The sequence below is a fragment of the Rhipicephalus sanguineus genome, unplaced genomic scaffold, assembly GCF_013339695.2.
Source record: "Rhipicephalus sanguineus isolate Rsan-2018 unplaced genomic scaffold, BIME_Rsan_1.4 Seq1180, whole genome shotgun sequence".
Lineage (NCBI taxonomy): Eukaryota > Metazoa > Arthropoda > Arachnida > Ixodida > Ixodidae > Rhipicephalus > Rhipicephalus sanguineus.
Genome location: NW_023614448.1, coordinates 1 through 14,528, shown reverse-complemented (window position 1 = coordinate 14,528; position 14,528 = coordinate 1). Strand labels below are relative to the sequence as shown.

Below are 14,528 nucleotides of genomic sequence, written 5' to 3'. Positions count from 1 at the left end.
AGTCTTACATGTTGACATCGATATTGGTGACCACCGTGTTTTTATCACCTGACGGAGACAAATCGTCAGACGCACACATCGCCAGAATGATTTCTGGCCGAAGAAAGCGGGTTTGCGCGCCACACGCCATATTATTATTGTTATAGTCATTACGCAAACGGTCAGCATGTCAAGTTTGTGGTGCCATGACCTCTCGGTCATGTTAGGCATACGTTCGTGGCCCTCCATGCCAACTTTCCTATATACCAAGTGAACGAGACGTAAGTCACGCGAGTAATCTTTTTACTGGTACCGCGGCCACGCCGACGGACACATTCGGCTTCGAATGAAAAGGCTTGAAACAGCAGAGCGCGGGAGGCAGCCTTGTAAAACAAATCGAACGCACGAAATAAAAGATAGGATATGAAGGGTGCAAACGCATGAGCTACCCATTTACTACGCGCATATCTGCTACGTTCTACTGGTTACCTCTACCACGGCCTCTACTTTATTCTCTCCTGCGTCAAGTTTGCGTTCATCATTCCTCACGAATGTAAATTAAGTGCCTTCTCTCACGATTAAGTGCGCGCAGAATGCGGTCCTCAAACAGCTACATTATTATAGACAGACCATAGCGGTGACAAATCAGCCAAAAGAAAATGTACAAAAACCCCGTTTCACAACGCCCAAACGCGTTCTCTCTGTTATGAGTCGCTGCAGTATTATGTTGCACTGACGCAGTATTAAATATTGCCCAAATTCCCGCAATTTTGGCTCATAGCAGTCAAAATATAAGGAGCGTAGCAGACGCTCTCCGCTTTGGCGCGGCTTCCGCCGCGGCGAAAGCCCACGGGTCCGGCATTGCAGCGCCGCGGCGCGGAAGTTCACCGCAAAAGGCCCTGGCTCCTCCCATGTATTCGCGCGGCGCTTTGGACACTCCCCCTATTCTAGGTCACTCTACTTTGGACACTCCCCCTATTCTAGGTCACTCTAGCTGATGGGGGAGTGGGTCCACTCAAGGCTCCACGCTGAGGCGTTTTTTTCGGAAAATCCAGGTGGCGCCACCGTCGCCTTCACCTGAAGACCTGGCCGTGGTTGCCATGGTTACAAGCCCGCTTTGCCGTGCGGTTCGCGGCGGGCGGCAGTCTGGTAGTTCGCGCGGTTCGCGTGCTGCTCGCGCGTCGGGCGCAATCTCGCAGCGTTGTTGCTGCGTTCGTGCGTGCGTGGTCGTGAACGGCGTCGCACCGCGTTTCCGCGCCAGCTCAACGAAATCGAAATGTTTTTATCGCGAAACGCCCTGCTCGTATAGGTAGTCACGCACGCAAGTACCGTGACTTCCGCGGTAATTGCTTACATTCAAGAGCGTTAGTTGAATTTGGCTTTTGCGAAAACGCACGCATCGAAAGTGTAATATGAGCATTAACTGCGACGCTTTTAAGAATGTTAAGATAACTGTGATATATGATAATTAAGTTTACATTTGGCGCAAATTTAGACTCACTGCAGCAAATTAAATATGAGGCAAGACTAAAGTTACCAGCTGTTATCATGAGCAATAAAGCTAATATGCGAACCCTTCTGCAAATTTGCAGCTGTTCGTAAGGGACGCGTGATATTATTGAAACACTAAACCAGTCCTGTTGCGCTTGGTATCAATACGTGCGTAAGGGTGTAAACAAATTAAGTTTAGTCACATCGGCCGGCAACTGTGCTATTCGTAAGAAATTACTTATAGCGGCGGACGCGCGTCCGTCGCAGTGGCTTTGTGATAGGTTTTCTTTCGGCATCTAGTGCTGGTATACGTTGTAGGTATTAATGAAATATGTTATATTTTACCTTTTATTTTCGTGTATGCGGTACGTGTCCATGCAAACATTTGTTCGAAACATGAACGTGTTCTCACCTATGGATGTATGGTAAGAGTCTGAGAGACACCAATAAGAGAAGTGAAATACGTAAAATATTTTATTTTAGATTGACTGCGCGAGCTCTTCGCAGAAATATAAAAAAACATCGAAAATATCATCGGAAGGCATCGACACCGTTGCTCGAGGAACGTCAGGCTCTATGTTGTCCTGCTAAGCTTTAAGTGTTTTGCTCTCGCTCGTTTCGAAGCGTTTTCCCTGTTCATTCCCTTCACTAAGAAGTGAAGGCGAGTGAGCACGTAGAACGAAACGAGCTTCGTGCTCACTGCATCTTTGTGATCTGGACAGCCGACAGCTTTCGAGTTCAGAAAATTAGTTTTCACCAATGAAAGAATGTCAGAGATGCTCTCTGTGTGCAACATCGAAACACTGAAACATTCAGTAAACAAGTTTTCAAGTGCGGCAATGAAATCGTACAGCTGTCGGGAGGGATACAGAAGTCCACCCCAGTCGCATTGCTCCGTGAATTGCGAAGGGAGCTGTTCAGCAACCGCGACAGCTTTCTCAAACAGATGCACTTCTTTGCATTGTACGCATGCCAACTTCAATACACACTTCCTAGCCACGTACCCTGCTGTGTAGTAAATGAGTCTCGAGTCACTCTTCTCCAAAGTCACATCGATGTGGTCAGCAAGCTTTTCTGGCATTGTGGCAATCGTGCTTTCGACCTCGTCTAGTTTCCCCTGTGATATAAGATCATCAATTTTTTTGTGTGTGACCTTTAGACCCTGTCTGTCATGCACGGTGACAAGAGCGTTTATCATGTCAGGGTTTGCGTTTGCACTGTCCACACTGTGCGCCAAGTTATAAAAGGACAAGCAGTTGACGGTTATTAGAAACTCATCCGGAGAGGGGTGCGCGTTGCAGCCACTTGACTGGCGAACGATGCCGAAGAAGTGTTCCACGGGATCGGTGCTAAGTCGAGATGTCATGAGATATTTGAAACCAACCCTTTCTGTCAGGTACTTCAGCAATGAAAGGGTATTTGCTATAGTGACCCTAAAACCTATAGCAGTGGACTCGCTGAGAAAGTGCCGCTTGTTGTCACTGAATGATTCCCAGTCATTCAGGAAGTCCAGAAAATCGGACAGAAATGCCGCATCTGTGGAAGCTGGTCTCAGTGCTTCGGCACGAAACCTGGAAGTCATCACGGTGATCAGTCGCTGGATCTTCCTGCAAAATAAACAAAAGGAACGTATGTCAGAAAGGCGCTCATCATGCGTTTGAGATGTTTACGATTATACTTAATTCATTTGGAACGCAAGCGCGACTCACGAGAAGAACAGCTGAGTTGCCTCGATGCTGCCACACGTTCTCTCGATGTCCTCCTTGTAGAAGGCCAGGCCCCGTAGGACATATGGACCGAATAGTTGGAAGGCGAAAGTGGTTATCATCTTCTCAAAGGAGTTTGGTTCCAGATGCGTCTCGGTCAAATTGGGCATAACTTTCAGTGTCCGAACACTTCTGTCCCGTAGGTACGCCTCCCGAACTGGATGCACGGACACCTAGAAATATAAGTTGAGGTAATGCAATGTATGCGAGAAACACAATCTTTGTAAAATGTCTACCATGGATCCATACGTACCAATCCCTCTGGTGTTGCAAAGCATTTCTGGAGAAGACCATTCCTGAGGCATTTTAGCAGATGCGGGAAATCGGAGATAAAGTGCAATTTCCGCATCTCGTCGACAGGATGCTGTATGGCGCCGTTTCTTTCCTTCGATGACGCCGACACTCCCGCTAGCTTCCACATCTTTCGGTTCCAGGGGGCTCCGTCACAAGTGATGTGGTCGACGAACAAGCCCGCCTGTTCCACGAGGATGGTAGCTTCCATGAGAATTTTCAATAAAATGTCTCCTCTCACATTTCCTTTTGTCGCAAAAACGCCAACAATTTGGCTCCATCTCCCTGCGAAAGGCACAAACATGATGACCATGCCGTGATCACATTGCTGGTACTTGTCCTCGGGCTTCGTAAATTCTCCAAGGTCCACGAAGCCTTGAATCTGGCCAGACGCCGTCACACTGAAGTGTTCTGACAATTTCATTTCGTCCACCAGTAATCCGCCATGTCTTTCGAGGTCTGACATGCTCGCGGTTTTTTTCTTTAGAGTGTTCATTACTGCTGCATTAAAGCCGAATGCTGACTGGTATGACCTCAAGTATCTTTTCAAAGTAGTGTTGCTGGGCATCACGAGAATTTCGTTCTTTCTGATGTGCTGATATAGCCTGGGACTTTTTAGTTTCATGAGTAAACACTCGAGGATCCACTCCTGATTGTAGCGCATGCCCTTCTTGCTGGTTTGTTTGGCAGCTTGAAAGCAAGCGCGAACACTTGCCTGCTGCTTTCGCGGTAGTGACGATATTTTTTCCTCTAGTGTTTCATCCGCGACATTCGCATTCTTTGCCCTCATCTCTTCGACACGACCAGCAATGTCCAACAGCCTTGCCGCCATTCGCTTGTTCCTCTGGCTCAGGACCCGCAGTTTGGCGGAGACTGGGTTTCTTCGTTCCTTTCGTTTCAGGTAGCTTTTTCTTGTGAGTATTATCTTCCTCACGTACTTGCATGAAATGCATGAAGAACCTGGAAGTATACGAGAAAAAAAAAAAGAATGAAGAGCTTGTAGTTTTCTACCATGCATGCTTGAAACGCAATTCATGCACTTTCACTTTCTGTAGGCAAACTATTCTTTAGTATATGTTAATGCGTACTGGAAAAATTAGGGGTCACATAAATTTTCTAGCATTAAACAGGTTACTCATTGATTAATTGTACAATATATAAGTGACGTCTCAATAAACGTTTGCGCGCACTCACCTTGTTGTTTAACCGCTCCTTTGCACGTGACACTGAAGACAAGGCCGTCGGAATGAGAGATTTGCTGCTCCAGTTTCTTCGTAAGAACGTCATAGGTGAAGTCTCTCGCTCTACCTGCCCCTCTGCAAGGGTGAAGAGATTCTGCGCAGTCGAGGACTTGTTTGGCATCTTCAAGGTTATAGGCGACCTTTTCGGAGACCAGTGTCTTCCGAACATATGTCCGACAAATCACTTCACTGCGATCGGTACCGTAATTCATGAGCACGGTCTTCTCGATGCTTACAAGTTCACGACTTAGGGAGGCCGAAACATAAGCGATTCCGTCGTAATGACAAAACTTGTGCATTGCCCAGTGGTCGTTTGGCCGGACAACGTCTCCAAGTTCAAATGCGTTGTCGCTTTGCCTCGCACTTTCGCAATCCTCAAATCTCAGTTGCGGTTCAACTGACAGCAGCACAGTTCTTTTTGACGGCTTGTCTTCACAGGTTGGTGGTGAAGCCGCTCTCTTCTTCGTTGACTGCTCCGGTGTGGGCTGCTCGTCAGGACACTCCAGGAGATGAGGTAAAATTGTGGGTACAGCATCACTGCGAAGCTCCGGCTTTCCACGCTCTATATATACTTCTCGGCCTTCGATAACATGTGCCTAATGCCTCAGTATGTACTTTTGCTCGAAGTGCAGCTCGCAAATGGCATCGGTGACTTGCAAGGGCCGATCAGCGCGGTTGAGATTCTGGTCCCATAGCCGGCGTCTTTCTTCGTCTCGAGGTACTCCAAAGAGTGAGAGCTTGGGCCGGTTTTTAACTCTGCTGTATCCGGTTTGGCAGTTCACGACACAACAGTAATTTCTACGCCTAGACGTGCTCATCCTCTCATCTTTTGAAGCAACTTGGGACACTCCGCAAAGCAACCAGCAGACACATATGTGCGCACGCAAACGTGCCGTCTGCCGCGTATTCTTTGTCCAGACGGCTTTGCTGAAAGGGAACTACAAACCTACGCGTTCACGGAAAAAACATGCATTTTATTTCATTTCACTTGTTTTTGTCTCTAACAATGTGTAAAAAAAAGAACCAGAAGACAAATAGTGAAAACAGCGCACGAACGACGGTGCATCGAACAGACGACGGCGCGTCGAGCAGACGACAACATCGAGCGCTCAGCGTCCCCGCCAGCGCGTCGTGCGGCCCGAACCGCGCTCCGCCGGAGCTGACGTCAGCTTCAGGAGAAGGCGACTGCAGCGCCACCAATTTCCGCCGTTTTTGCTTCACCACACAACCCTCGCCGCTTGCCCGCCGGCCCCAGTGGACCCACTCCCCCATTCCTAGTACACTCTAGTGCTACAGTGACGGTGCGGAACGGCCGTGGAAACGTCACTTTATATTGTGCGAGCACGTGATGAGAAGCTCATACCGTGTTGTGACGTCAGGGTACAGTAGGAACCGAAACTAGCTTTTAAAAACATACTGTAATGACTTTTCCTCCAGGCGCGCTCGCGCTTAGCACTGCATTTTCTAGGCTCTTGAGGGCTTGACCCTTTCATTTGACCGCAAAAAAAACAAAACTGAAAATATTCGTGTCAGTACCCCCTTTAACTTGGCATCTGAACAAAGTTAAGGAATGCTCGAGTAAGGAACATACACGTAGACTTCCTTCCTGGCGCGTGTTATTCCTTATTGAGTGTTGCTTTGTGCTTGGTGTCTGCCGTGTTTCAATCTGAGAGCAGTGTACATTCAGGCACAACATACGTAATCTGCAAAAATGATTTCTTCAACATCTGTCGGACCTCCAGTTGAACTCCAGCGGAGATTACCGGATCCTCCACGGGATATCTATTTACAGCCGAACAGATATATATTGAATTCCTGAGGGATCTTGTAGTTGCTTGGGTATATTAGGAAATTATCACGTTAGAAAAGAGCGAAATGAATGCGAAAACGAGTCTTGCTGGGGCATAAATTGATCGCCATCGCTATCAAACCTGCCCATTTTCTCCATTGACATCGGCATCAAGTGTTACATGGCGTCCTTCACGGAGCGGTTGGCGTTCGCGTGTGCGCCTCGAGTGTTTTCGCGGACATGCGTTGCCACCAGCGTCTCGTCGAGACTGTCGTCGACTGACACGGCGAAGCATCCTGCGGTCGTCGCTGACGGACGACAGTGCGTCGTTTGACCGGCCGCAAGATGATAAGCGAAGAGACGGTTTCGACCGCGCAGCCCACGGAGGCGCCGGAGATGGCGGCTACCGCCGAAATCGAACCGCGAAAACTCAAAGCCGTCGTAGCTGTGCTCAGCATAATGGTGAACGACTACATGTGCAAACTGAACACTCTGCTACAGTTGGTGCAGCGACAGCGCAAGCTGCTGCACGCTCTGGCTGCGATCCGGCAAAAGAAAAGGGTGATGACTCTGGTTCCAACGTTGAATACGTGGACGTTATTGATTGTGCATGCATCGACTTGAAGCTAGAAACTAGTCGCCTAGTAGAAACTAGAAACAGGGTGGCAGCTTCGTCCTTCTGGTTGTCCATGTTTCAGACTAGGAAAAATAATTTTAGAGCACGAAAAGTTGGAAAAAGAAAAGTGACGTGATAGGAGAGAGCGCGTCCCATGTAACCACCTTCATTTATTTCAAATTTTTGGAGCACTAAGAAGGTTTTCCTTGTTTGAAAGGACCACCTGCGCTACAAAGCCGCAAATGAACGAGAGAGACAACTGTCAGGCTATGGCAGCGTCAGTCCGCTCAGTTGTTGGTCCCATCTTCGCCCTAACTAGTTTGATTAGCCAACTATCAAGTCTAAAATAAGCGTGGGAAGGTTTAGCGCGCCTTAGGAAGCGCGGCGTTTGTGAAATACGGTGGAACAAGTAAACTAGGAGATAGTGTTACGTCTTGCAAGTCAGCCTTGGCACGCGAAACTCACAGGGGAAACATTCCTTTGGTTGTGTTTGTTTTTGTTTTTCTCGCATGGTGGTAATGGCACTACGCGCAACCTCCGTAATAAGTTGTATTGGCCTAGAATGTTGGTTCGGTTTCACCGCCGTAGCTGTGACTGCGCGCTTTGAAGTTGCTATCACGTATTGGGCTGCTTCATAGCTTTAGTCTCAGCTGTTGTGCTAAGTTCTCTCCTAATTTTTCCTTGCAACCACGGTGTGAAACAACAGGCGCTTTGCCTCTACAAGAGGGAGACAATAGATAAAGCATTGCTCTTTAGGTATTGTGTGTATTAAGTCGCATCAAAATAGGTTAGGTTCATGTCACCAGGAATTTGTTCGTCATAAGCTATTGCCCGCAGCTACTCTTGCTGCCATCCCGTGATTCACCTTGACAATTCTCGGGGTTTTACGTCCCAAAACCACAACATCATTATGAGAGTCATCATAGTGCAAGGCTTCAGAAATTTTGACCACCTGGGGTTCTTTGACGTGCACCTAAATGTAAGCACACGGGCCGTCGTCATTGACATCGACTAGGCTCCTCATGTTCTTAGTAGCAGAACAAACCTTACGCAAACAATCCAGCGTGTCGCACGCTTTGTCGTAAAGCCAATCTCAGCACGACAAAAAGTCACGCAACTATGCCTCTACATTCAAATTTTTCATTGTCAGGCACCATGAAATCACCTCCTCATTCCGCCTTGATACACATCCTCACCCTGTGACTTGATTACTGAAATGAAGTAGGCATAAAAGCATGCAAAACGAAAGCTTCTTCAAATATCTCCGTTCACCACATGTGCCAAGAATGAAATAACCTGGCCTCCGTTGCTTCTGCAATTATTAACGTTTCGTTCTGCCATTTGTAACTTATCTAGGTTAACAAACTCTTGCTATTTTGTGTTATTTTATGCTTCCATATTTTGTAACCAAGTTCTTGCTAATGTTGCAAGTCCCAAATTTCACTGAATTTTTGAAGCACTCCCCTTTGCAATGCAGTTCAATCGCAGCTCAGTCATTGGGTTAAGTTGCGATTGAATTGAACTGAGTTGTGAACTACTCATTCAGGATTGAAATTGAATCATGGCAGTGTTGCTTATCTTTTCTGTCTTTAATGTATTGGCTGCTGCATTCTATTTCTGATCTTTTACAGGGCAGCTATATATGGCTAGGCAGAACTAAACCTCGTCCTTCTGTGTGCCACAAAAATTGGGCAAAGCCAGCTCTAACATAACCTACCTTCCCATGTTTTTCATACGTAAACAAAAAACTAAACAGAAATTCTTTCACCACTGTTCTACTCACAATGAAGAAGGGAAAAGACGGGCAACAAGCACCAATTGAGATTTCTGGATAGACATAAGAAATAACCGAGGGACAAACACCGAGTTGTCGGCACATTTCAGCTTTGCTGGTTAACCATCTGTTCGGAGTGCTTGGCCAGAGTTTTTCTTTTTTTTTTTTGATAAGTGATTTTTTTTTACTTTCCTACGGTTTATTTCCTTATTTTCGTTTGTTTACTTTTTTCCCTTCTGTTTCATGTTTATTTTGGTCAGAAATCAGCACCTGACCCCATTACACAATGTGAATGGAAGTGGCCTAGCTTAGTTTATTTCCAACAAGCATGTTTACATACATATTTGAGACATATGGGAGTAAAAGCCATTAGAAAGCAGCTTGACAAAGCTCCCATATCTCTTGTGTGCATAGCAGTGCAGGGTATAATGTACACTGATCAGACACATAATTACAGTGTCATCGGGATAAGCATTGATAAGCAACACATTGCAATGACAAAGTTATAATACAACAACACCATGAGGCATTTATGTTTGGTACATTTTTAACTGTTAAAAAAATGGCACTATTTCAAGCTATATTGCATTGAATAACAGAGAGTTGAGCTAGTGGTAAGTATTCACATTAAGGAGACTGGTCGTGCAAACACAGACACAACAGAGCACTTAAGACACCACAAACGCCGCAGACCGCATTTGTGGTGTCTCGACTTCTCTGTTGTGTCCGTGTTTGCACGACCAGTCTGTTAGTACGAATATTGCATTGTGTCATAAAAATAGTTATCGTATGTTTTTAATAGAGAAAGAATTGGTGGTTATATTTTTTCGCGTTATTTTGAACTCATTTAAGATACATCGTAACGTATAACTAAGCGTTTCAAATCTATAATCTTTGTGCAGGTGTGGAACACACCAGTGTTCATGGCATTGTGTTCTCATCGGAATGCGTCGTCATCAGCAAGCAAATAAATACCGCCGTCTAAAACGGGACACATTGTCATGCAGGAGAAACCGACCTCTCTACCACGTGTGCCGGTCAACTGCTGTCCGGCTGTGCGCACCCTTCTGCTGGACTACCTGCATGATGAGACGCTGGCCTTCGAGCGCCACTTCCGCATCAGCCGCGGCACCTTCCGGCGCATCTCGTCCATCTTCACGCGGCCTCGGGTGTCGGGCTGGGCACGCGAGCTCGAGCTGCTCATCTTCCTCCACTGGCTCGCCATGGGGACGTCGTACCGAGCCATTGCCAGTCAGTCGCTGCTTTTCACTCAACCTTTTATAACCCTGAACTGTGCTCATCCTACCAGTTTTGAGTCGCAGGTGACTATAGTTGGTTACAGCCAGCCTACAAAAAAAATATAAGCTCTGCCCCCAGAACTGCAGTGTACCTGCCATTCATCTGTGCAAGAGAGTGATGCTAGGTGGTTTCCAGGTGAAACATACAAAGTTTTTTTTTTGCTGCTAATGTAAATGCTGGTCATATTATTAATTAGAAGTTCATTGTCCCTACTTAAAAGATTGACTGTCAGCCTGACTGTGCCCACTGCAGGGCAAAGGCTTCTTCCATGTTCCAGCAATCAACCCGGTCCTGTGTTTGCAGCGGCCACATTATCCCCACGAAATTCTTAATCTCGTCTGCCCTTCTAACCTTCTGTCTCCCCCTCGCACGTTTGCCTTCTCTTGGAATCCAGTCTGTTACTCTTAATGACCAGTGGTTAACTTGCCTATGCGCTACATGGCCTGCCCGTATCCATTTATTCTTCTTGATTTCGACTAAGATGTCCTTAACACCCGTTTGGTCCCTGACCCACTCTGCTCTCTTCTTGTCCCATAAGGTTACACCTATCATTTTCCTTTCAATTGCTCGCTGCGTCGTCCTCAACTTAAGTTGAACCCTCTTTGTAAGCCTCCACAAGGACAGGTAAGATACATTACCGCATCTTAAGAGATTACGTTTCCTCAAGAGGTGATATCAAAATCTTTGCTGAAATTTGCCAGGAAGTTCAAGTTTTTTCCACCGAAAACCAGCGACACAAACGTGTCTGTATAGCGAAATTGCCTACGTTAAATACGTGAAACGCGATTCACCTCATGAAAATGAGAAAATGCAAAACGATGGGCCTTCCATGCAAATTTTCTCTGGGTGTGACAGCAGCAGCTGTGGGCAGAGCCTACATGCACTCTTAGGTGTGACCAACTGTAGATGTTGTCATTGCTTTAATAGACTCGAATGGGTCATACATGTTTCTCACGGAGTCCCCCTGTACTTATCTTCATTTTGGCACATAAAAGCCTGCAACTTTACCTTAATCACTATCGCTACTGCTCAATATGAGCACTCTTGAATATTACTATGGTCAGATACAACTTGAGAAGGCAGGAGAGGCCCGACCCAGATGATTAAAGCGTAGTGGCCGATTGATTGCCTCTGCGAGTGACACAGTGGTCCCTCTCATGGGCTCAGTGATGTACTCTGACAGTGGGGTCATCTACCGTTCAGCTTATGGCATCAGTCTAGGACATGCGCTCACTGGTGCAGGCTTGTACACATCCACCTTTGAGGTTGAAATGCTGCTGCCTGCTAAAATTGTATCTAATTGGAAAGAAGCTTATATTTTGTATGAAATACTGTCTTTCTTAGAACATGGTTTTTTATTGAATATTCTATGTTGGGTAGAAAGAATTAGTGTTTTTTTTTTTTTCAATAAGTGGACTTTGTGCAAACTCAAGGGACTAAAAAAATGACATTTTTAGCAGCTTTCCGGGAAAAATCTTGGGAGTTAAACATTTAAAGGAGTTATCAACACACATTTGTGAAGTAGTAGAAACTTTGACACTTAATACTAATATGTACGTAAAAATACCTACAGCACTTATCAATCGCAAAAATTGGGACATCCTTACGAGATATTCTACTCTAACACTACAGCTCATCTAAAATTGTCAGAGTTATCGTGATGTCATGACAAAGAATAAAATTTCCTAACATTGTTTTTCCTCCATAAACGTTCCCAAGTTTTCCATACATGTAGCAGCGTTTAGTATGCCGCTATATATGGCATCATGAACCGCCAACTGTCGATAGCAATTCATTGGTTGCCCATGCATGAAACGGCACTGTCTTGGTTGTGTGCAGACACCTTTGGAATACCGCGCTCAACTATTCATGGCGTGGTGTACCGCTACGTGAACAACTTTGCCAACCAGCTGAGCATGCTGATCCAGCCACCCCAGACCGAGGCAAAGTTGCGCGCCGTGACCGAGGGTTTTTCGGCGCTGTGCTCCAGCGAAAGCTTCGGCGCTGCTGCGGGAGTCATCGACACTTGCCGCATCACAACGGCATTGGGCGAGACCTCCGTCCTTGTACAGGTGAGAAAGGCTGACGCTACTGGGACTTCAGTGTAGAAATGCAGAGCAGATGGCTTTGCGGGAAAAATTTAACCTTAAAAAAAAGAACACAATGCAAAAAATTACTTTTGCAAGTGTTGGCTTGCTGAAGTTGCATGGTTGTTGATAAATGACACGACATAAAAGCGTAGACAAACTAAAAGCACAAGAGCACTTCACGCACAAGATGAGCTCTGTGGCAGTCTCGCTCATGCCTAGATACAAAATCGTGTTATTCTACTCTTCAAACCCACTATAAACAAAGTCATCCTTACTCGTGTCCTTGCGACATTTGAGACAAACAGGTCTGAAACATAACAAGGTGAAATTACAACGGAACAAAGTCCTGCATTAACATTTATTTGAATCAGGATGTGACCTTCGTCTGGTGGCTTTTCACAGCAATGCTTTCCACAGTGTCCACGCACAAGAGGGCCTTTTCTACTTCAGTAGTTTTGGCACCGGGGACTTTTCCTCCTGGCCATGTACATGGCATGCGCACTGCTTCTCAGTGGTTCACAAGTTCAATGTCGTCTCCACTATCACTTCTTTTGTGGATTGCGTCGTGTGCCAACACGATGCAATGGCCTAGTGAGCTGCAAAGTATCAGTAACAGTAGGACGTTAACAATGTTACATAACTTTGTTGTTTTATCCCACCCTTTTGTGGAATGCTCTTCTGTCAAGATTTTTCTGTTGATTCACACGTAGCACAACCTGTTCCTCCCTTACCTGCCTTGTTGTTACTACAGGCCTTGTGCGATTCCCACGGCCACTTCCTCGACTTCTCGGTGGGATACCCCGCGACCATGGATCCGGCCGACGTCTTTCAGGCCAGTCCACTGTACGAGAAAGCCAGCTATCCACCACAGGTGAATAAATGATTCGCGCAGCTGGCAGTGCACAGTAAATGATTGCTTACTGCGTATTGGGATGTTAAAGAGCTCTTTACAGTAAGCATAACAGACGGTGCAGACAAGGGACATTAAAAGAAAAACAACTGTTGTCGTCAATGCCCAAGCCGCTTTCCACGCAATGTGATACCAGCTATTGTATTTACTCGAGAATACACTGAAACCTCATTATAACAAAGTCACATCTGCCACGAGAATAACTTCGTTATATCCGAAAGTTCGTTATAAACATTTTTTTTTTTGTAACACTGCATCTATGACAAGAGTATTCTTCAATTACTTCGTTGTAACTGATAATTCGTTATATCGAGGTTCAAGTGTAGATCGAGCACAAATATAGGTCGATCCCTATGTATTGCGCTGTATGAAAAGTAAAAAAAAATGATTATTTGAGCATAGGTCGACCTGCATCTTTTAAGAAATGGAAAAAATGGAACATGACACACCTTTATTAAAGGGACACTAAAGGCAAATAACAATTTATGTTAGAGTGAAAGCCCAATGTATGGCAACTTCTAAAACGGCAATATTATCAACAGCAGTGCCCTACTTACCGAGAAATTAAGCTAAATGTATCACATGACGAGCGCCACGAGTGGGACATTTTCGAAGTGATCCCGATGACGTAGGGAAGTCGGCCTACAATAAATCACTAGTAATCAAACTAGCAGCAGTAAAAAAAGAACATTCCGAGCATCAAAAGACGTAATAAAATGCTGTTTGTTCGTTTCCGCTTGATTCATGGAAAACAAAACCTCCGTGGCGTTGCCATGGGGAACGGCGCGCGTGGTTCAAAGGTTCCGTTTTCGCCGAACTGCGCCTCGCCCGTCTCAGTGGTAGTTTCGGGATCGCGTACTGCCGTGCGTGTTTTGCGCGCTCGTGAAGGTCGCTCTGACAAAAAGTTCGACAAAATGCCGCATGCGTGTGATATTGCCGGATGCCCGAATGGTGCACAACGCCAGTGCTGCAGCAAGGAAACCGGTGTGTCTTTTCACTGGGTGCCGCGGAATGAACCCTTACGCTTGAAGTGGCTTAGTGTCATGCCATTGCGCCAGTGTGCTAAACAGTCAAAACCTCTGCGTGTGTGCTCGCTGCACTTTCGTACTGAGGATTACGAGACCAACCGCAACTTGGTGACGGCTTTGAATGTGCCCATCCGAGCAAGTCTTTGCCGCAGCGCCGTTGTTGCTACTGTGGGTCCCGCTACTTCCGCTCGGCTGCTACTAGTGTCGGCGGCCGCGCAGTAAAAGCGGGCAACGTTGGGCATGGCAGCAGTGAC

At 46.2% G+C, this 14,528-nt stretch overlaps 1 protein-coding gene across 1 annotated transcript; it reads left to right on the top strand.

Annotated features, from left to right (window-relative positions):
* Positions 1–6,747: 6,747 nt before the first annotated feature.
* On the top strand, positions 6,748–13,197 carry LOC119376367 (uncharacterized; the record flags this gene model as incomplete). The annotated part of the gene is given in 4 exon segments (XM_037646221.2): positions 6,748–7,118; positions 9,955–10,198; positions 12,086–12,318; positions 13,088–13,197. Coding segments are annotated over 4 exon segments (803 nt in total), but the record flags the coding sequence as incomplete, so codon positions are not given.
* Positions 13,198–14,528: the final 1,331 nt, after the last annotated feature.